A 24,220-nucleotide genomic window follows, 5' to 3' on the forward strand; every position below is an offset into this window, starting at 1 on the left:
ATCTCTGTGCTTGTATACAAGCTCAGGAAATTTCTTAAAGAAATTTTAAAATTTCTTCTCTTTAAAAGAGAAGATTGATCCATTCAGTGACATTAAACTTAAGTACTTGATTTCATCAGAATGTGACAAGATCCACATAGAACATAACTGCAATATATTTAACCTCTATAGGATTAATATCAAAATAGGTCAAGACTTCCATCAGGAAAGTAATCAAGATTCTGAAAGGAAGTAGCATTTACAAACCACATATATACCTCACCTCCCACTCTCACCCGCACCCTCGCACACAAGAGGGCTCATAAAGGCTGATAAAATGAACTTCATCTTTTGCTGGTGTCATTCTTATTTTACATTAAAGGCAGATCTGATCCTTGATCAATATGAAAAGCACGTAATCTTTATGGTCTGTACTGTACCTGGCACATTAAACTAATCATTGCTTTGTCCTTGATCATTTACAAGGTGAAATCTTGTTACAAGCTGAGCAATTCTTCTTGTCTCTCCTCAATAGCCTCATCTGTGTTATCCCTCCTTTCTCTCAAGTTCATTTAGAATGTATGTCCTAATTCTATAAATCCTTTTGTGAGCATTCTGTTGGGATGTTGTCAGATAATGTAGTTTCCATATAACTGGTGCTATAAGAGCCTCAGATTCAACTGGGTCCAAAACTTTATGACATATGGATTTGGAAGGAAAATAGTAGTGAGTACACTCAGTGGGACGACATGACCAAAAATGATAGGTATTACCTAATCATTAAAAGGAGAAAAACAAGAACTGCAGTTCCTGGCAAAAAAGAAAGACTCTCCCTCTCCCAAGAAGGCAGGGATTACAACAAAATAGAGAGAGAGTATTTCTAAAGGGAGGTTTCAAATGTTGGAGGGCATTCCTAGAACGTTTTCATTATTGCTATTTTATGCAACATGAGCTTTCAGTGTTTTATAAACCTTACAGGAAAGTATTTATTTTCTGATAACAGAGTTTAGTCTATGTAATGAGTAATGAATTATGTAAGTAGACGGACAAAACAAGTTCTCTTTTGAAATAGCAACACTGTCTTCATTTATCATTAAATATTTTCTGATACCAAAGAAGGGAAAAATGCTTTAAATAAAAGATTCTCTTATGTAAGGTGTGCCTATCCCTGAGATACATGTAGGAGAAAAGATAGATTAAAAAACAAATTATAACATGTTTATTTATATATGTGATATGTCATCATTAAGTGTGAAGACAGTCTGCTTTAGCCATCAAAGCTCTACTTAATTCAATTTAATGTTATTTTTGCCATAGCATGATTAACGTTTTAAAGTTTTGTTATAGATTTGTGTTGTAAGGAAAACAGACACAGGGCTCTTGAATTATAGTAATTATTATTGTTCTGTCTTATGTTGTTTCTTAGAAAACATAACACAGTTCACAATGTGTAAGTCAGTTTGTGGATGACTTATTTCTCGTATTTTTCTCAAAGCAACAGAAAACAACTAAAGTAATAGTAAGGGAAGGACATTTAAGATGTCTTAGATTATGCTTCCTCTCCATGAGTGTGAAAAATAAAGATTAAAGAATTGGGTATATTTAATTCATTAGTCATGCATATTAGAAAAAGACACATGAATGTCTTTGAATATAACATTGTTTGTATTTTGAAGTTTACTAGATTTAAATGCCTTTGTCTAAAAGCATCTAAAACTGACCTGATTGAGCTATTTTTGACTCGGCTTTTTGTCCAATAGATTTTATCAATCAACATCAAATCACTAACATGTATTATTTAATATTTAATATTATTTCAGGCTTTAATCCTTTTAGGAACTTTATCTTATACATTTCAAAAATAATACCCTCACATAATGAAATATATGTAAAAATAGGTGTTTGTGAGGTCAAAATGACTTTTCTTCTCTTTCTCTTTTTTTTATTCTCAAGTATTCCATTCAAAATCCTTTCATTTGTTTTTCAGGTTGGTGAGGGGTTTTTTCCTTAAATGATCAGCAATTTTAATTATTGCTATTGTTTGCTTCATAGGGTCTAAGAGAATAAGTGATAGTGAAGTCTCTGACTATGACTGCGATGATGGAATTGGTGTAGTATCAGGTAAGAATTTCAGAATTATTTTATAGTGATAATAAGGAAGTGTGACTCATCATTATTTACCAGTAAATATGTAAATAGATAGATAAATATAATGAGGTACAAAGGACTTGCCTGTTTATGCCCCTTCCCCTGAAACAGCCTATGACAGTTTAAACTGAATAATTCTAGTTGCTGGAATACCTGTACCAGTTCTTAGATTGAATATTCTATTGAAAGATGTCTCATAAGTAATACCAATTTTCTATTTTTAAACTACTAAGTAATAAGAATTTCACTATAAATTTGAGAAGTTATATAACTGAAACTTCTTTATACTTCACTAACTGTGAAAAAAATCTTTCTAACATCACTAACGAACCCAAGTATGTCAAATATTTGAATCCACTTTTTGAAATTTTTTTCATTGTTGTTATGTGGATTAGTATCAGGTGCAGCTACATTTTGAAATTATGGTATTGTGGTTTAAAATATTGCCTCATTTATGATTAGAAATTTATCTGATGATTTAATATTTTAGCTAAGTAGCTATTTTTAAATAAATTCTGGCAAAATTTTTATATATATTATACTCAAAATATTATAAAAATGTTTGATTCTTTTCTTCTTCAAGGTTAATTAGCTCAGCAAATTTCATAAGCATAACCAATTTTATCATGAACAAAATATGTTTTATTGTATGTAAGACGTGCTGCAGTTGCATCAGTGACTGACAGTTTTTGTTGGACAGTTTTTGATAGAATATGAGTCAGTTTGCATGCTACCAGTGTACTACTTTTAAAAAACCCAATGACTATCTTTTAGTCTTTATTTTTTGCACTAAGGGTTAACAATGTATTAATTCACTAAGACTGAAAAAATATTTTTCGTGTTTTATGGTTTGTGAATTAAACCTTAAAAAGTCATATTCTCATGATCTCTTGCTTGGAGATCGTTAGCAGTTTTTTCCTGCTTGTGTTCTAGTCCTTTAATTGACTTTTCAACTTCTTCTCTTTATTAAATATCTAGCCACATCAGATTTTTTTCACCCAAAATATTTTCCTTCAGGTCATTAAAGCTCTTTATCTTGATGCCATTTTTGGCGTATCTCAATTCTTTTATTTTTACTTCCAGGATGACAAAAAAATGATCATGTTATTATGTTTCCATTCTGTTAAAGGAACTGTATCTTTTGAAAAAAAACTTTCCAGGAATCATTCATTATTTTGGTTAATACTCTCTGGAAAAATTTTTGTTGTTACAGAATAGTATTTCACAAACCTACACAATTCAAAGTGTTTACCGTGGGGTCATTACTCTTTACTACCATGAAACATCATGGTTTCTTGTCTCACTGTTGTTATTAATTTTTTTACTATATAGTGAATCATTTAATAATCCATTGAGGAAAAAAGACTGCTGTAATATCCTATATGTTGCTATTTTGAAATCCAGTGTAATTTTTGAGACATGGTTTTTTCATCATATACCATATTTTAATAATGCATTTGAAAGATAACATTTCAAAAACTACAGTACCATAGTCCTGATTTTGATGTTTATAAAAAGGATATGGAGATAACTTCAAATGCTTGGAATATATCAGAATTTACATATTTACTTCAAATGGTATTCAGAGTGCTTTCTAATATTGTTTATTTCTTAAAGAAATAACTATAGAGTATAGAAATTAGAAACTTTTTGTCAAGGTAATCATTTTATTTATTTATTTATTTATTTATTTAAATAGATCTTTATTGGAGTATAATTGCTTCACAATACTGTGTTAGTTTCTGTTGTACAACGAAGTGAATCAGCCATATGCATACATATATCCCCTCCCACTTCTTTTTTTTTTTTAACATCTTTATTGGAGCCTCCCTCCTTTATAATTGTTGAGAACTATTTGAAGCTCTTCTAGGTCAATGAAGAGATGAAAATGTTTTTAGAATAAACTTGAATCTTTTACTGAAGATTATTAACTGTGTAAAAAAGTTTTACTCTACCTAGCATAGGGCCTTGGACATAGTAGCTCTCTAAATATTTGAATATTTGTCTTTCCTTTTCAATTTAAGTGTTTATAAAATATTATTTTATCTTAGTGTTATGCTTTATTCATTATGCTTTACATTTAGTATATTCAGAGCTTTTCAACTTCACTAACATTTTATGTTTTTTCAGTGAAATACAAAATACAAGAGATCTTAGTGTATAGATAACTATAATCTTAATATTTCCACCTTTAGATTATCGACACAATGGTCGAGATCTTCAAAGCTCAACATTGTCAGTGCCAGAACAAGTAATGTCATCAAACTATTGTTCACCATCAGGGTCTCCTCACCGAGTAGATGTTATAGGAAGGACTAGATCTTGGTCACCCAGTGTCCCTCCTCCACAGAGGTAAGACAACATAACATTTTATTTGTAAGATGATATTATAAGCCTATTTATCATAAAATATTATTGGAAATTTTCAAAGATAATAAATTCTTGTAGAAAAAAGTTACTTAGGGGAAAATATACCTGCTATCAATAGCTTATATAATGAGAGTAAGATGAAATATGGGCTACTTTGTAACTTTAGATGACCTATATATAATTTTATAGTTATAGTTATAAAGAAGATCCAACTTCCATTCTCATATGTATATTGAGCAGATCTAGTTAGACCCAACTAATTATACTCATGAATGATATAGATATTGATAATTTAAGAAATTGGATAAAAGAACATTTGATGGAGCTATACAATTAAGAACAATCATGAGAAGACTAAAAAGGAATGAATGCATGGGCAGTGGGAAGAATTGCTTGGAAAATCTGCAACTCCTGGTCTTATGCTTAGTGGAAAACTCTGATCAATCCAGTTAAGTACAGAAAGCCTTAATGGAGTAAGAACCATGGAAATAATGTGTTTCCTAACAGGAAATATGTGCATAATTTCACATTTTATATACTTGCGATGTTTAAGGAAATTTGAACTCTTAGAATGACAGCCTTATAACACTTATTTTAAATGAGTAATTGAGTTAGTTTTAGACTTAGAATTTTAAATTGTAATCTTAATTTTATACATGGTATTGGATTATTTAAGAGAAAAGGTTTATTATATTTATAAATTTAACAGCTTATAAGGATATTAGGGACTTTAAAAGTGTTAATTTAGACAATTAATTGAAGAGAAAATCTAATATTTTAAGTTAACAAACATAGTTTAAAATGTTTGAAGATGTTGAATTAACTAAATTTGTAAATGGGACTAAAATTATTAAAAGTCTTCTGAAAAGTAATTGTTTAAATGTGGTAGGCCTATCAGTAGAGTAATAAGATTTGTAATCTGAAATTTAAAGTGCAAGAGAGAGAGATATTTTGAATTTGTAGCTTTAATAAATTAAGTCCTTTCTTGTTAAAAAAAAAAAAAAAGAATACTTGACTTTTACCAGGGAAAAAGTATTTGAACATGCCAATAGAAAATTGGCATGGGTTTTAGATTAGATTCACCTGCACATAATAGAAAGCCCGTAATAACAGGAGCTTATGTAAAAGGTTTATTCCATCATGAAAAAGAAGTATATAAGTAGACAATCCAGGCCAAGAATGGCAGCTTAAAAAAATAGTCATTAATCAATTCTAAAGACATCAGTTTAGATTTTAAAAGAAATAGCAATTAATATCCCTAAAATAAGATCCACCAATATATTGTCTATAAGCAACATGCTGAACTCATTTTCACCATACAAATCTAGTCCTCCTCCTGTGTTACATATATCGTTATCACTACTATACACCTGGGAGTCATCCATTCATAGTTTTGATAATCCTTATCTCCATCCCCATTGATATTAGCTTACTTTTATGTTATACCTCTGTTATAGCAGCAATCTCCTATTAGTTAAAACAAAACAAAAACCTTGGACTTGACATTACAGTGATTTTTGTCTTTTTCTACTATCTTTATTAATAAACTTTGTTTCTTAGTATAATATGTGACTATGGTCTATTAAGATATTTAATGGATCTTGCTATTTCAGTCGGAATGTGGAACAGGGACTTCGAGGGACACGCTCTACTACGGGACATTATAATACAATTAGCCGAATGGATAGACATCGTGTCATGGATGACCATTATTCTCCAGATAGAGACAGGTAAATATGATCAAATACTATTAGAACTTATTATAATTGCTGCCTTCAGGAAGAAGGTATTACCATAAAATATTTTCATCCTGAACTTGGGTATTTCTTATCTTAGTTTCTAAAACCATATGCTTCCTTTACAATACCTACATTGATTCTTGTGACTGCCACATCATTAAAAAAAATTAAAGAAACAAAAATAACCTTTTGTTTGGTAAGAAAAAAAATTCATTTTGCTCTTTCAATTTTGGTACTTTGTTAAATCAAACCAGTTAAGCTAGTGAATTTGCACATGAGGTTGTAATGATAATCATGAGGAAAACAAGGTGTTTTATTATTTTTACCGTATCATAACCCATTATCATATAGAAAAATACTTTCATGAGACAACAGATTTAAAGTCTCTTACATTCATCTGGGAAATAAGTGTGACTTTTTTTATATAAAAGTGTTAAGACAAGTTTGGTTTGTTTAGGAAACAGACACAAAAACTGATTCACGAAGAGGTTTTTCCTCATGGCTTTCAGTAAACCTTTTAAGCAACTTAAAGAATCATGCTTGTCAGCTGCTGTACTTGAGAGACTTCTCTGAATTTGCTCTATTAAATGTGATATACTTAGAAGTAATATGCTATGTTTCAATACATACGTTAATTACTACTAATTTTTTTAATTTAAGCAAATTGGTTAACCCTCTAATTCATGGTTTGGTTACATATAAAATAGAAAATGCTATGATATTTCCCCAAAACTATTAAAAGGATTTAAGATAAGGATTAGGATAGAAAGCTTAAATTACTAATCAGAGAATATTATGATGAAATAATACGGGAACTCAGAAGTCTCTTTGTATGCATCCTAAACTAATTTTAGTAAAAACACTTGGGGGTTTTCAATCAATTGATCTGAAAATTTGCTGTCAATATTTATATATTTAATTGTTTTATCTAAATCTAGGGTTATACTCAGTTCATGCTTATAATTTCATTGTGTTGGAGTACACTTTTCCAAAAGAAAAGATAGGGAATATCTTAGTCTTTAATAGTGTCAAACAAGTGTTGGCTTTTGTGTCTGAGATCTAAGAAGAAATAAGAAATTATTAAATTAATATCTTTCTTAGTGTTGAATGAAAGTTAATGTAGTGTTTTATTTCTTTTTCATTTATTTGACTTTTTCATAGTGGTCTGTGTCTTTAGGGGTAATTATAGGCATGCTACCTATAGAAATTGATGCTTATCAAGTACAATAATAGTGAATATGTTAGTGTGGTTAGGAAGGAGTCATATTAGGGTGGATAAATGAGTTTTTTGATACCTAACAGAACTTAAGTAATTTTTAGAAATTATTTATGTAATGATTCATAAACTCCTTGTTCATTGACGGTTTGTTAAGCAAATGATGAGGGAGAAAAGTCTGAAATGGCTTTAAATCTTCCAAGTTTATATAAAATGGACTTGATATTTTCTCTGAAGATAATACGGTATGGTCTAAATCTTGCAGAGAAGAATAGAATAAAATTAACCTCTAGAATTATACTTACAAACAAAAACAGTCACTATCATATCAAATGCATAATATTTTATCTATATTTTAAGACATATAGCCCTAAGGTTAGTGACCAGAAAAATGCTATTAAATCCTTGGTAATAGTTAATATTTGAATTAGTCATAATTGAAATGTCGTATTTTCTTGTTTACTTTATAACTTTATGAATCTTTTAGTTTAGCAAAAATGTTCAAGTAATTCAGAAGTTTTGGGGAAAGATGATCCATGTGGTTTCATTACTTTTGTGTTGTACATTACCAGATCATAATTACTCTTAATTGTGAGCTGTTTCAAATCCTTTTTGAAATAAGTAAAATAGAATTTCATTTAAATAGGACTGTAAAGCCATTTCTAATATATTAATTTTGAGTTATTTTTGTAATCATTATTCATTAACATGAAGAATCAAAAATAAAAATACAGTATTATTCATGTAGGTAGTCTATCACATTATTAAACAATGGGTTCTTAATTTCTGTTTTATCCTAATATTCTAAAAAATTTTCTATAATAGAATGCATGTGAAAGCATTGTAATCTTTATGTACTATTTAGAAGGTAAGAATACTTTAGACCTCTTACAGTGAACTTTCATGAACAGCATTTTATAGAGTCAATCAATAATACTGTTGATTAAAAAGCCTAAAAGAGAATTTCCTTTGAGAGAGTAGGTAAAATTTAGGTATTTTGAGTGGTGCATTAACCTTTCTTGTCAGTAAGAATTGACACACTGACCTTAATAGTATTTCATGGAATGTACTTTTTTCATAGGATTTGGAACCAAATGGCATTGGGTTTGAATTTAAGCTTTTTGCCACTTGCTAGCCGTGTATCTTTGTGAAAACCAATCTCGTTAACACTTGATTTCCTTATCTATAAAATTAGAATATTAGTACCAACTTTATAGGGTTGTTGGGTAGATTAAGCACACTATGTGTGCCTCCAGTTGCATGGTACTCAAAAAAGGTGCCTTACTCTTAACATTTTAAAAGGATTTTTGGCTTACAAATAATTTACATTTTAATGTGCTTATCAATTAAGCAGAGAACTCAGTCAATTCAGGTGTTTTTTAAAGACGTTTGTAGAGAATATAGGACATGAGTTGTACCTTGAAAAAATGGGCATGTTTATTCAGGCAAGAACAAAAGCAAAGACACAGAGGCAGAATACACATGTACATCAGAAAGACCCAGTACGAAGGATGCAGGACTTGGGAACATATTGGAAAGTGTGAATGAAGATAATGGCTTTTACATTGGCTATATTGGGTGAGAAATGATGCTATTTGACATTAATTTGTAGTACCTTGTTAAACTTAAGGGTGTAACAATATCCTTTTCTTATAGGTAACATAAAAAAAATTATATATAAAATTTTGATTGGATCTTTGCACATCTCACTTTATTTTCATGAGTCAAATTCCTATTATGTTTTGAAAAGAAAGCAGGTTCATTACAAGTAATTCAGAAACTTGGATACAAGGATATTAACTAAAAATGATTAATTGTAATGGACATCTTTCATCTTCCTTTTCATCGCCCATACTTTTTGTATCTTTGTTTCTCTGGTAAATCCTGGTAACTACTACAACAAGGAACATCATTTTTCTGGGGCAAACCATGTGACTTTAGTATTAGAAATATTTCAAGAGCTTATTTGTTTATAGGAGTTAATTTACTATTAGAATAAGTGTGGAGTACTAGATACTATTTCTGTAACATGTCAGAGATATCTTACAGTACACATTTTTATGTCTATCCTAGAGACCGAAATATATTGGTTGCATTTAATTCCATAGAGTATACTTTTAGCATAATAAGAAAAAAAAGATAACACTGGCAGAAGATATATTACTTCATAAACTTTTTTCTTCTATGCATTCAATGAATGCAGTTATATTCTATAAAGAAAAATGCCCTGTTATATGGATCTCTGAAATACCTCACACACATGCTATTTCTCTACTCTTTATCAGGCAGCCAGCTACCAGAAAGTGCCAAACATACCTATAACTATTTATAGTCTTTCTGTGGTCCTTTCAGTTATAAACTATGAGAGAAATACATCTCTGAAAGTTTGAAAATATAGAGAAAGTAAATGAAAAGAGAGAATTCATCGTACAAAAACAATACAACTTTTTATTCATTATATTTCAGGAATATATTTTAGCTTATTTAAATCATAGTATATTTTAGGAACTATAAGGTAGCAAAACAGTAACAATATCAAAGACAGAGCAGAAAGTTTGGAATTAGGTTGAGATTGTTGGAAACTTAGCTTTCAAAATCTACAGGTTACTTAAGAATAAGATTTTTATCTCCTTTTGCAGTCCTTTTTATGTATCTGCTAGTCCTAAAAGGTAACATTCAGGCTAATGAAATATATAGAAGGATAATTCATTAAAAATATAATTTATATTTCTTAGTAAGAATCAGAGTGTGTCAGGAAATTGGATCAGTAATCTTGTTCAGTTCTTTGAATAGTGATATTTTTTTCTCATGATTTGAGAATCTGTTACTTCTTTTTTTTCTCTTTTTAAAATTTAGTCACTTTTTTTAGTTTTCTATTTTATTCTTTTACAGAGAATTACAGCTCTGCTCAATTTTTTTAAAAATTTCAAACAAATTGGATTAAATGCATTTTGTAATATAACAGCTTTAACTCATTATGTATATTCATGACTATTGCTTAGATTTTATAATATCTGTTAATTTGGGGAGAAAAGTAAGCATGCTTTAATAGAGAAGCATAAATAAAATGTTTTTAAGTTGTAGTAATTGGATGCAGCAAAGGACTTCTGTATCTTAAGTGGATTTTAGGGGGCTCACTAAAACAGTATGGTTAATTTGTGTAATATTCATAGATGCTTCTTTATACTTTTCACTCCTTCTCAAGGGGGGATCATGACCAGATTAGGTTAAGAGGTATAACATATCTATAGAAAAGTATATAGTCAGGGTTCTCCAGAGAAACAGAACTAGTAGGTTGGATAGAGAGAGAGGGATTTATTATGAGGAATTGGCTCACACGAATATGGAGGCTGAAAAGTTCTACCATCTGCTGTCTGCAAGGTGGAGACCCATGAAATGGTGGTATAATTCAGACCAAGTCCAAAAGCCAGAGAACCTGAGAGCTGATGGTATAGATCTCAGTCAGAGGGCCAGAGAGTTATGAGATGTCTAGCTCAAAAATGAGGCAGGAAAAGAGGGAAAAACTCCTCCTTCTTCTTACTTTTGTTCTACTCAAGCTCTCACCAGATTGCCTGATGTCTACCCACAATGAAGAGGGAAATCTACTGATACCACTGATTCAAATGAGAATCTCATCCTGAGACACCTTCACATACATACCCAGAAATAATGTTTAATGTGGACACCCCTTGGCCAATTAAGTTGACACATAAAATTAATCATCACAAAAAGGGAAATAAAACAAACTGTTGCTTGATGAAGGTGATTCCTGTACAATGTTTTCTTTCGTGTTATAGAGACAAAATTAATTATAAACCTCCCCAAGGAAAATATTAGAAATTGGTTGATGATATATATGTTCTATGAATATGAAAATTTTAACAAGCTTTGAATTTTACACATTTTTGTTACTCTTAAGTAATTTTCAGAGACAGTTGATTCCTTTTTAATGCAATAAATCCCAACATCACTACTGCTGGATTTTCTTTCTCCTCTTTGTAAAGCCAAGAAAGTCTCTTTTTGATACCATTTTCCCTATTTTCTTATACTACATAGGTTTGTAATTTTTTGTTTACAGTTCTAGAATGTTTCTATGATTATGTGAACAACTGCTCTTTTTGGACAGTAGGTTGACCATGAAAACAGTGTAACTGTGTTATACTTTTTAGTTCAACCCAAAATATATTTATTGAGTGGGTCAGGCATTATGCACAAAGATTTAAAATAGGCTTCCTCCTGGTCTAGATAAACAGATGATCCAACTGATTATACTAAGTAATTCATACCAACTAATTATACAATATACCAACTAGCTATAAAATGTAGAAGACTGGGAGGCCTAAGCATAGTAGTGTTGGAACAGATTAGAGAGAAAATTACTTGCTTGGATCTATTGGAAAGACCTTCAAAGAGAAGTTGGACTTTAAAAATGAGAAGAATTTTGAAAGGCAATGAAGTGGAGACAGGGAGTATGATGGGCATTCTTGGATGAGTGATGAGCATGAACAGAGTCTGGAAGTCAGGAGAGTGTGGGATATATTTAGAGAATCTTAGGTAGTCTGTTGTACCTAGATAAAAAGTTGTGATATGGGAAAAGGGAAGTAATAGGAGACGAAGATTGAATGTAGCTTACAACTTAGTTGGTGTACCATTTTACACTTGATCTTAGCCAAAAGGCCGAGAAGCGATAGTTGGTGTACCATTTTAAAGAATATATACTTGTTTTTTGATATGGGAAGCCATTGAAGGATTTGGAGCAATGTGCCTACATGATCAGAAGCATACTTTGTAAATATACTTCCGTAGACAGAGTGGACCAGGAGAGGGTTGGATTCTGAAGGAAAGGAGACCTAATAGAAGGTTATTAAAGTGGACATGGTAAGCCTGATTTAAGGTAGTGGCAGAAGAAAAGGAAAAGAAGGAATAAATCTGAGTTATTTAGGCATTAGAATGAGCAATGTTTGTAAATCAATTGAATGTGGAAAATAAGGAAAATGGAGGAGTTAAATTTTGAGATTTTAAAGCTTGGTTTATTAAGTAAATATTTAAATCCTTAGTTGAAAGTGGAATTAAAAGAAAAGGAATAGCTAAAGTATTATATTAAATTCCAAAGGGGGATTAAAGAGTTATATATGAAACTAGAAGGGCCTTTAGAGATTATAGGGTACTATATTCTAAAGAGGTACGTGAAGAATTGCTGTTGTAGGTAAGGATGAAGCCAAATGGGTAGGGTCTAGGCTTCTTCCTCCCTCTGTAGCAGTGCCATTTTGATTTTATTGAATTCCTAAATATAGGTTTTACATAAAATTTTGTTTGAAAAACAACTGGTCTTCCGCTCAAAAAGAAAATTGGAATACTACTGCTCCAGCCCCCTTATTTCACAAATGTAGCACCAGATGTCCAAATAGGCCAATGTCTTGCTTGTCTCACAATTAACATGTGTTTTTCTAAAATGCCTACATGACACTCAAGCAGCCATGTGGAGATCCCAGAAAGCCCCTGGAAATGTGAAACCCAAAGACAAATCAAGGCTAAACCAAAGTGAGAATTTACACTATAAAAACAAATAATATTATCCAGAAAGAAGGTGTTGGAGTATAAAGAAGGTCGAGGAACAAATCTTGGGAAACCACTGTCTCTGAGGAATAAAAAGAAAGGGAATCAGTAAGTGAAATGGATAAAGAAGCGCTTAATAGGCAGAGACCGGACCAATGTGTACATGTTAAGAGCCTGAATTTTGGCTGAAGAAAGCCCTGAGTTTGAAACCAGTCCTGCTACTTACTTTACGGCTGTGCGCAAGCACTCACAGCCTAGTTTCTCTGTCTGTGGGAATGCTAGACCCTATCTCAAAGAGTTGTTACGGGAAGCAAATGAGATCTAGACAAAGCTTTAATGGGGTATGTGGCACATAGTTAAGTGTTATATAAACGTTATTCTTTTTCATTGAAGTCTAGTTGATTTACAATGTCACGCCCGTCTCTGCTGTGCAGCAAAGTGACTCAGTTATACACATAGAGACATTTTTAAATATTCTTTTCCATTATGGGTTATCACGGGATATTGAATACAGTTCCCTGGACTATACAATAGGGCCTTGTTGGTTATCCATTCTAAATTTCTGATAGCCAGAGAGAATAGTGTTTCAGAAACCAAGAGAGTGTCAAGAAATAGAGGTTGAAAATCATTGTCTAAAACCATAGATAAGTGGAGTGTGATGAAGATCAAGAGGAAATTAAAGGACTTTTTAGAATTTCACAGATAATATTCACAGCTTCAAGAGCATGATAGAGGCAGAAATCAAATCGCAGTAAGCTTTAAGCATGAGAAGTGAGAAAGTGGTAGCAAGAATTGTAGATATGTCTAAGACGTTTTATGATGAAAAAAAGTCAGAGGAAGGCAAGGTTAGTGAAGTTTTATTTTTAGGATTAAGTGCAGTTGTGGAAGGGAAGGCATGAGACAAAAATGAATGAAGCAAGGTCATGTGGGAAGTAGGATTACAAGTAGGGGAACTGCCTCTTCGTTTGCTGCAAAAGAGGACAAGTGGAGATATAAATATATATGTACTCTATATTTAGAGGTGTTGAGAGAGACCAAGATTGGTTTCCATTTTTTACTGAAACATAATGATCATCTGCCAAAATTAAGTGTTTTGACATGAAAGACTTAAAAAAATAGAAAAATTTTAGATCAGTGCTATAGCAAGAAGAGAATCAGCTACAGAAGGGTAAAAAGGTCAATGTGCTACTTTGGTGGCTTATGGTAGTCATGAGGCATGAAGTGTAGCAGAGTCAATAGCATGTAATAAACATATAATAAACATAGTGAATGGAAAATTGATAGCATCTGATACATTTACAAAATAAAATTAGTATTCAATTAAAGGAATTTGAATCAGTTTGCTCCTTTCTAAATGGAATTTTATAAACTCTTTTAGTTACTTTTAATTAGTAATGATTGAAAAAGAAATAGCTACCTTATAAAATCTCCTAAGTGTGATAAGTGTTAGAAATTACCTCTTTTATTATTTTCCTCTTAAGCTTTCTGGTTATTTTATTATTTTTCTTTTTCTACCTTTCCTCCTAAAAAATGGGAAAGCATCTGTATTGTATAACATTTTATAGATGGTGCTAAAGATGTTTGAGTGCTAATTGATAAGATTTTATTTTGAAATATTATTTGTTTAATCTCAATTTGTTACATTTTCTTGTGTTTTGTTTTAGAATATTTAGCATATTTTAACCTTTAGCACTGCCATATTACAATGGACATTGGGAGCAAGGAGCAAGCTTTCCAGTAACAGTTTTCATTTGCTTTGCTTACTATCTGCTTATCTTTTTTGAATCTCACTTTTAAAAATTAAAATGTACTTTCTCATTTCTTTCCTGAGTCTCATTTATATTCTTGTTTCTACCATGCTTGCAGTCATTTTCTTACTCTACCTCGCTCCAGATACAGTCAGACCATTGAACATCATCACAGGGATGGCAGGTATATTTTTCTTACAATTGAGTCTGTTCGTAGAATTGCATGTGCCTATCTATTGATATGATATAACTCACTTCTATTTTTGTTTTTTATATATACATATATGGTTATTGATGAAACATAGAAGTATTATCCTTATAAAATAGTAGAAAATAAAGCATATATAAACACTTTAATTGTGTTAGGATGTCAAAAGTATAGCTTCCCTTAATGGGCTAGGATCATCTCTTTGATGATTCTAAAAGTTTAACTCACCAGAAATTACATTTGACTCTTATTACGTACAAAAGTAGAATAACAGTATTATTAAAAATTAATTGCATTTGACAGCTCACCTTCCTCTGCAGCACTAGTTGATAATTAGATATTTAGGCAACACTAGTTGATTGGTACATATCTTAACAACCCACTTCCCCCACCTCCCTCCGCAGTCAGTCCTTGAAAGTGCTTAGGTTGGGCTGAGGTTTATGAGGGTAAACTCAGGTTTATGGTTACCTTGTCAAAGGTGGCTGTGATCTACTCGTTGGTTATAGTAGATGAACCCAGATCCCTGGAGAATACTGGGTCTGTCTACCCAGACCCAGTATTTCTAGTCTACCACCATTCTCCTTGTACTGAAGGGAAATATAAATGACCTGGCATTTAACAGAAAGGAAGATTAGCTTTCTAGTTAATCCTAGAAGGAAATCGAGTGGGGAAAGAAGGTCTGTAAAGCTTGCAGTTTCTCAAGGCTAAACGTAGCTTTAGGGATTTGAGCCAGTTCAGTGACAACATTTTTAGGCCCGGTAGGCAGAGAAAACGGCAATAATAATGTGGTTGTGGATTCAGCTGTATAGATAAGGAATTATGTGCTGTACTCACTCCGACTATGGTTTCAAAGTGATTTGGGTTATGTGTGACCACTTTTATCCTATTAGTTTAGTTAATTAAGAGTTGATAATGAAAGAGCTTAGAAAAAAATAATTGAAACTAATGGGTAAATTCCTAAGGATTGAATTCATTTAGACAAATGTGGAAGGAAACATAGAGATATCATCAATAATAAATTCCTAATAATTCAAATTTTGTGATGTCTTTCAGTAAATGTAATTGAAATTTAGTGCCTTCCAGTTTATTATATGATAGTGGTTATTGCTATATTTTATTTTCTTTTACATTTCTCAGTCTCTTTTTCTGTTATTTTGCTTCAATACTAAATAATTTTTACTTTGTTGTTGTTAATGACTTTTATTTTTATTATTGCTGTATATTACATTCAGACTATTTTTTGGTTGCAGTGATCATACATTTATCTTACAGAAATGTGAAAAGCAGTTTTATAATTTATAATTGGGCAAAAAACAGTTTTTTAATCCTTATAATTGGGCAAGACCTTTCTTAAGGTGGGTGGCGTGAATGAGACATTACTGATTCTAGGCTTATTCTTCTTACACTGGTATCTTTCCAGTTAAATATAAATTAAGATCATGAACCACATTAGTTTTTTATACTCTGTATTTTTCTTAATTATCAATAAGTAGCTTATCTGCTTCATATCATTTATTCTTTCAGTAACCCAACGTAGATAGAACCAGTTCTTTATCAGCTCTAGGTTGGTTATCAATTTCATATACTTACTCAAATTCTCAGTCTCAGCCTAGCTGGCCTATTTTGATAGAGAGATTTCTGAATTGTCTTTTGTGCCATAATTTAGTTTATATTCAGGAAACACAATATCATTGATGTTTATATTAAAGTAATACAAGGTTAGAAAAATCAGTTTTAGAAAACAAGTTATCAAATAACTTACTATAAGATTTGCTGTCACTTAAACGATTCAAATCTGTGAGTCTAGTGTATACCTACGCCGGAAAAGTTGGATAGATTTTGTGAGAATGCAGTCCTTAGTTGCTTTTAAAAATATTATCGTTATTACTTTGACACATACAAAAGAATGTGTGCATGTTTCAAAGCACAGTAATAAAATAAGCATTTATGAATCTACTACCCGGACCAAGAACCAGAATATATGGTTGGTTATACTCCTTGCATCTACCTATAGGCTCCTTGCCTATTGCATTCGTATGCCTCTTCCAAAGAAGTAGTAAATGCTGTACTGAACATTCAGCTTAATATTTCCTTCCTTTGTTTTTTTTTAAATTTTTTTTAAAGTGACTTTGATCATTTATTTCACTCTGCTAACTTTCTGAGTTACTCAGTCCCTCTGACTCCCACTTAAATCCACTATGAGATTCTGGGGATTGTTCAAAATATAAAAACTCTTCTAGTCACCTATCCCTTCTTCTTTATTACCGTAACATTCCATGCTTCTTGTTTAACCCCTGAACCTTTGTAGGTAATACAACTGAACACAATCACCCATTTCCCTTACACATTGATATCATCTGTTGACCTCTTGGTTATGCTATTTTATGCATGTGGCTTTAGTTTTCCTCTTTATCACAATTTCTGCCATGAGCCTGAGTGCTGTTAGCATTCACCTGAATGATCTATTCAGCACCCACTCACTTCCTTGACCATCTCAAATTGGAGGTAGTGAACTTTACCCCCAGTCCTACTTCACTCAGTCACTCCCATGGCCAAGCTCTGAATATTATCGTCACTTGAAATTGTTCTACCTTTGAAATCTTTTTAATTTTTAAAAAACGTTTAATATTTTATATAATTTTTAAAGGTTACTTTCCATTTACAATTAATACAAAATACTTCACTCTTGGACAAGAACTACACATGGTTCCTTCTTATTCTTTCATTGAGTTACTTTTAACTCACTGGTTCTTTTATCTCAATAGACAACTCCACTCTCTTTACCCATTTACCTTTCCCAATTAGTCTCCACTTTTCTTTACTTACTTACATATCCAGAGGTTGAATCCATTCTCAGAAATATCCTCAGTTCCCTTGCTATATTGTTCTGCTTTTACCTATTTGACAAAGTCCAAATGTGGATCAATCTCTGTCTCTTGCCAAATGGTTTTTTATCTAAATTACCCAAGTTCTCCCTAACTACCTACTTGAGAAAAAAATAACTGAACATTTAAAGGAAAAGTGACCTCTTTATTGAGGATTGTGGAAAGAATAAAAAGAAATTGGCACCAACTTTCTCAGTATCCAGTTTCCTGGTCTAGATTTCAAGGTGGCATTAACTATCACGGTCTGGGAATTCCCTTTCTGTGAATAAATATATGTTAATAGTTCCAAGTAGACTGTAGTTTGGCTGTATGAAATCTGGAATTTTCTGAATGGAATAAATGTAGTAAACTCAACATGGCATCTCCAATATGTGAAGAATCAGAACAATGGGTCTCTCTGTTTCATGCTTGTAAAATGAAATATTATGAGTGCTTTCTCTTTGGAACAGATGAAGAGAAGCTTAAATAATGTTTGCTAAACTTCTTTTATATTACTTCAGGAAACAAATATTTAACTAATATTAAGAATCAAAACTTTTTTTTCTTCTGAACAGGTTATGCTGACCAGTGCAAAATTATCTCTGATCATTGTGCATTTTAAAACACATTTCAACATTTAAACAAACATATTTAGAATGGATATCAGGTTACCTTTTATTGATTTCCCTTTAAGACATATCCTTTATTTCAATAAATATATCTTTTATATTTTAAAATTTACCCCCAACCCTACTTTTCCTCCTAGTAATTATCTTTACTTAAAGCTATACATAGCATATTAAGGAATCACTGACATTGCTGGTGGACAACGTGGAAACTTTTACATAAAAATGTGATGGAGGAGATGACAACTAGGCTATATCTTAAAGGAAGAATTAGAATTATTTAGGGGGAGATATGGTAGGATGTTGGTGGAATTTTCAAGAAATATATGAGCAAAGTTACTAAAGTAATAAACACCATGTTTTAGTGCTGTTGGAGCATTAGCCACAAGGCAGGGAATAGCAATAAATGAATCTGGAATGATAGAGATGGTCCCGATTATGAATAATCTTGTATACTCTGTTAAGGAACTTAGGTCTAAGACTGTATGTGATAGAGGTACTTTGAAGAGTTTTAGTTTGGGGATGGCTATAATACATTTATTCACTCTAGAATAATTACTCTAGAGACTCTGTGGGTGGTTGATTTGAGAGAAAAGGACATGGAAAAGAAAAGCACATACTGAAATATTTGCCTTGTTCTAGGACAGCAGAAACTCTTTGAGGGCCCGAACTAAGTAAGGTAGTGGATGGAGAGATAGAAGATGAGAGTTAATCAATTAAAATCAATAATACTTGGTAAACAATAGGATTTGGATGTTGAGGGGGAACCAAGAGTCAAGAAACGCTCCTAGTCTTACAGCTTGGGTAACTGGGTGCCTGTGGTACCTTAACAAAGATGGGGGGAATTGTTAGGAGAGGAATCAGTTTTGGTGAGAGACAAGTTCAGTTTTGGAATTATTGAGAGGGCTAAGAGGAAACCTCTAGCAAGGAGTAAAATAATTTTCAAGCTTAAAGAAGTAGTTTAGTCTATGTAGAGCAATTTGCGAGTAAATTTACTACTAGTGGGAAGTAGCCACAAAATGAAAATGAAATCAACCAGAAAGACTACCCATGAAATGAGAGCCAAGGAGTTTTCCTCTGCCATGGGAAACATTAACATTTAAGTGGTAGACGAAGGAAGGAAATTTCTGAAGGACATAGTGAAGGAAGAATGAGAAAAGTAAGAAGAATAGAGCTAAAAAATTACAGAGTTTTATGAAGGAAGAAATAATGTCAGCAATAGAAATAATAAATGAAAAATGCCCATTGATTTGTCAAGGGAGAAGTCATTGGTGACTTCCACTGATGATTTTGGAAGGGTAGTGAGGGAAGAAAGGCAGAATTCAGTGGCCTGAGGCATGACTGGGAGATAAGAAAATAAATACACCAAAAGAGTGTGGAGGAGAAGTATTAGATAGGGGTATGTGATACCAGAGTAGGTTTCTTTCTTTTAGAATAAGAAATATACCCTCTGTTGATAGGCTTGGAGGAAAGAATGCTTTAGGAAAAAAAGATAGGTTGAAAACACAGGAAAAAAAGAGGATGACTGGAAGAAAGGTCTTAGAGCAGTAGGTAGGGCTAACCACAGAGGTGGAGTTTGTAAACATAAAGAAGCTCTTATTTACCATTGAGACAGGAGGAAAATAGATGAGAGAGTTGGAACTATGTAAGTTTTTAAAGGATGTTAAATTGAAGGTAATTTTGTTTGATAACCTCAATTTTGTTGTTGCTGTGATTGAGATTACATGATTGTTTTTGAGACAAATTCCTGAGGATTCCCAGAGGTTGAATATGATGTTTGATTGAAAATGAGAAAGTTTAAATAGTTGTTGGGTAAAAACTGATGGGAACTGATTAAATATAAGTAAAAAGATTTTTGGTGATGTAACCACGGCAAATGTTGGAAACCATGAATTTGTAATGTGCCAACCTGTATGAATGTATGCTTTGCTTAAGCAATACCCAGTTGCCTAGATGTTGAAGAATCAGATTATGGCATTGAACCAATTTTAGGGTTTTGATGAATGTTTGGAAGATTTGGTATAAAAGGGAATCTGAGTGTTTTTATAGGAGGGGTCCAGGTGATCAGTCACAGAGTCTAGGATGAGAAGGATGGAAGAAAAGCAAAGAGGGTGCTATATACTGGCAGGAATTGGTTGGACCAAGGAACAAAAAGTATCAAATGGAGATCAAGTAAGTTGCGAGTGAGATTATAAAACACCTGACAGAAATAATGATTGTCATCAGTTTGAGATATTGGAGTTTAATATTTCTGAGTTTAAATAGTTTCATTGGATTCTAAGATCCACAGTGTTTCCCTAGGAGGGAGCGCTGATGCAGGAAAAAAGTGACAATTATTGAAGTCTTGAAGATCCAAGAGTTGTGGTTCAAGATTATTGAACAGTTTTCTGCATGTGCATTGAAATCTCCTGGCATTACCGTAGGAATTACGGTAAAGAAGATGGCTGACACCCAATTCCTCAAATCATCAATGACTAAGGGATAGTGATTGGAAGTTGGATAGATATTAGCAACCTGAATTAATAATGGATCTTATAGCCAAGGGGCATGCTTAATAGACGTTACAGTGGGAGAGTAATGGCCAGAGTGTCTCTAGGGAACCGATCTCTCCTAAATCCATGGACTTTGAAATGTGAAAGAATAAGTAGCTTCTGCAGGTGAGAGTTACACTGGAAGGAGAGTCTGCAGAGCTGAGCTAAATGTTATTTAAGGTAGGGATATGCAGAAACCATTCTGCAGAATGGTTGATGACGTAAGGAAGTTAGTTAACAGTGGATAAGGATTCTTGAAAATATAGCTAAGAGAATCAGAGAAGATTAAAATGGTACAGAAGAGAGTACAAGAAATGAAGAATTTAGAGAGAAGATATCAGGGGGCAATTGGGCTTGCCCTTTACTTGATACTAAGATTTACAGAGATAAGATGCTTAAATAGAAGTGATATACCTCAACTATCCTAAATTTATCCTAAGTTGTTTTGGTGCCAGAATTGGAAGTTGTTTGGTGCCAGAACTGAGTTGGTTCTGGGAAAGGTCTGACCTGAGGCTAGAGTAGTGCTGAGGGATGCCATAGCGTTTGAAGAGAGGCAGTGAATGGTCTTTTCTTAAGGTATTTGGGGACATGACTAGGACCCTAATTAGAGAAAGGTTTCTGACAAAACTAGTGGAGTCACAGGAGGATGAGATTCCTGTGTGGAATGTAGAATGTTTTCCTGTAGATGTCCTATCTGAGAAGTATACTGAAAGCCCTTAGTGAATGGGATCAAATCTAAGTTATTCACACTTCCTGAGCTACCCCTCCCCTTTTTGCCTTAATTTCTTTGCATTGTTACAAACCTCCTTTCCTCTTAGAAGCATTTTCTTCTCCATCACAAGGAATCTATTTGTGTTTCTGACTGTACGCTTTCTTAATTTCTCTGGAATTATCCTCCATTCATTATTTCTTGTTTCTCTTACATTTCAATCTCTCTTACTTTTCTAATTTGTTTTTCCTCAAATTGTTGTTACGGAGGACTGTTGAAATCTCCTTAATAATACCTTCTTTCTATTCTGCCACACCTTCAAGCTCCCTTGAAAATGATCAATTTCTCTCTCTTACTTAGGTCATGTTTCTTGACTATGTATTTTTACATATGCTTTCTCCACTCCTTCATCAGCTCCTAAGCTTTAACCCTCTGCAGTCTGACCTCTGCTTCCAGCACTTTATTTTAAATGATTTTCTCCATGGTTCTTATTTGCTGTATCTTTTTACACGTATTTATCCTTGTTATGTCCTTGCATCTGCCATTATTAACCACTTCTTTTTTTAGCCTCTCTAATGAATAGTGGAATATTAATATAATACAGTGACTTCTCAAACTGTTTGATTATCTGACTGACATCTGTACAAGAATATTCTTGCAACGCTTCACAAATTTAAGTCCAAACCTGAAGTTACTCTCGTTCTTCCCAAGAATTCTATTTCTGTTAATAGATCATCCTTTCATTTTGGAGGCTGGGAATTTCAGGCTCTTTCCTTGGTTTATTCATGTCTTTCATTTAATTCATATGGTGATTTGCCAAACGTTATATAGAGGAAAAAAAAAAAACACATCCCTGGTCAAAGAAGTTAACAGGCTTTAGAACCAAGAAAGCACAATTCAAATTCCAGCTCAAAAAATATCTAATTGTGGGACTTTGACCAAGTTTCTGTGAGCCTTAGTTTGCTTATTTCTAAAATGAGAGAGATTGAATTATACAATTTCTGAGATTCCTTCTAACCTTAAAATTCTGTTTGTATAATTCTGTATATTGTATATTTTGTACATTGTGATTTATGTTTGTCATCCATACCTTCTTCTGTTTCCAAACTTTTACTACACATCAGCCTTTTCCTACTCTAATTCATTCCATACACTACTGCTGAAGTCATCTTCTTAATTCATTACTTAAAAAGTACCTTTGTTCAGAACTCTTTGGTCACTCTCATTGAAAATTAAACCCTGTCTTAACCTCTTAACTAGATGTTTAAGATCTCTATAAACTGACTCCAAGCTAATTTTCTAACATTTTACCACATTCTACTTTCTATTATTTCTAGTATTTCCATTTGACTCTTTTTCTCCCCTCCAACCAGACTTATTAACCATAACAAAATTCTATATACAAAGTGATCTAGACCTGTTGCTTCAAAACAAGATCTTTTCTTACTAACATTTTGATAGGTCCGTCCATACAATGTCAAAAAGTGCTTACTCTAAAATTAATAGAAAAATGTCCAATGCATATTAAATGAATGACCTAACTATTGAAACTCTAATAACTCTTTAAGATAATTAACATAGGTAGACTGCAGTCCCTGTCACAGGCTTCTGGAGAACGGACATGAGACGTCAGAAGGCCATTTTGTGCAATGCCACTGTGATGCCTTTGTGTTTCTGGACCATGATGTTCCCATTGTCTGATTCTAGACACAACACAGGAATATCAGTGGGGTCAGAGGTTAGCTTAGCTGCTTGCTGGGCTAGAACAGATATCACCCAAGCCTGCTCATCTGACCGGGTCCCACGGCAGCCCAGGTTAAGTCCCTGTGAATCTGTGACCAGGGCTCCATCAATGGATGGATTCTTCACTGTGTCCTCCAAGTGCTACTTGGAAGTTGTCTTCATCCCACCCACTGTGTGCCAGGCCCAGGACCGCACAGCACATGGCGTCCTTCTTCACCACCGCCCTCCCATTTGACTCTTTTTTATGGTTGCCGTCTATCTGCTGATATTTCTTCAGCTTTTCATACAGGAGATATTGTCCGTCCTTTCTAAGATAGTCTTTAACATGCGAATCATATAATATTTTAAATTCCCTGCCTGATAGTCCCAACATGTGTCCTAGCTGAGTCTGACTCTGTTGATTGCTTTGTCTCTTGACAGTGGGCCTTATCTTTCTTGCTTTTTGGTGTTTCTAGTAATTTTGACTGTTAGACATCACGTCATCATTAGTGACTGAGGCAGATAGTATTTGTGCCTGAAAATGTGTATACCTTTTGTTCTGTGTGTATGTGTGTGTATTTAGGAGGGGATTAATCAGTCCTCTGACTACTACCTCTATGTGATTTGAACTGACATTATGAAGTAACAGCTAGGGGCAGCAGGCAGCAGTGTATACGAGGAGTTTCCACTATCCATGTAAAACTAGCAAACAAAAGAAATGCTAGTGAATTGTTCAAAGTTGACCAATGAAACTTTTGAACATGGCACTCAGATATTCTAGAGTGAGGAATATGCCTAATCACA

General features: G+C 32.9%; 1 protein-coding gene and 1 pseudogene across 37 annotated transcripts in view; one reads left to right on the plus strand and one right to left on the minus strand.

Moving 5' to 3' along the window:
* RIMS2 (regulating synaptic membrane exocytosis 2) overlaps window positions 1-24,220 on the plus strand; it is a 591,263-nt gene that overhangs the window by 362,332 nt on the left and 204,711 nt on the right. For 24 of the 37 annotated variants that reach the window (XM_065895352.1, XM_065895363.1, XM_065895359.1 and 21 more), the window contains 3 exons: window positions 2,032-2,100; window positions 4,323-4,479; window positions 6,111-6,227. In XM_065895352.1, the coding sequence (XP_065751424.1) occupies window positions 2,032-2,100; window positions 4,323-4,479; window positions 6,111-6,227 (343 nt within the window). Of the gene's footprint in view, window positions 1-2,031; window positions 2,101-4,322; window positions 4,480-6,110; window positions 6,228-14,874; window positions 14,941-24,220 lie in introns of all 37 variants that reach the window. The other 13 variants (XM_065895353.1, XM_065895365.1, XM_065895361.1 and 10 more) reach the window with 1 other exon arrangement.
* LOC136137312 (ragulator complex protein LAMTOR5 pseudogene) lies at window positions 23,324-23,599 on the minus strand (annotated as a pseudogene).

Source organism: Phocoena phocoena, chromosome 17 (genome assembly GCF_963924675.1).
Source record: "Phocoena phocoena chromosome 17, mPhoPho1.1, whole genome shotgun sequence".
NCBI classification, from domain to species: domain Eukaryota; kingdom Metazoa; phylum Chordata; class Mammalia; order Artiodactyla; family Phocoenidae; genus Phocoena; species Phocoena phocoena.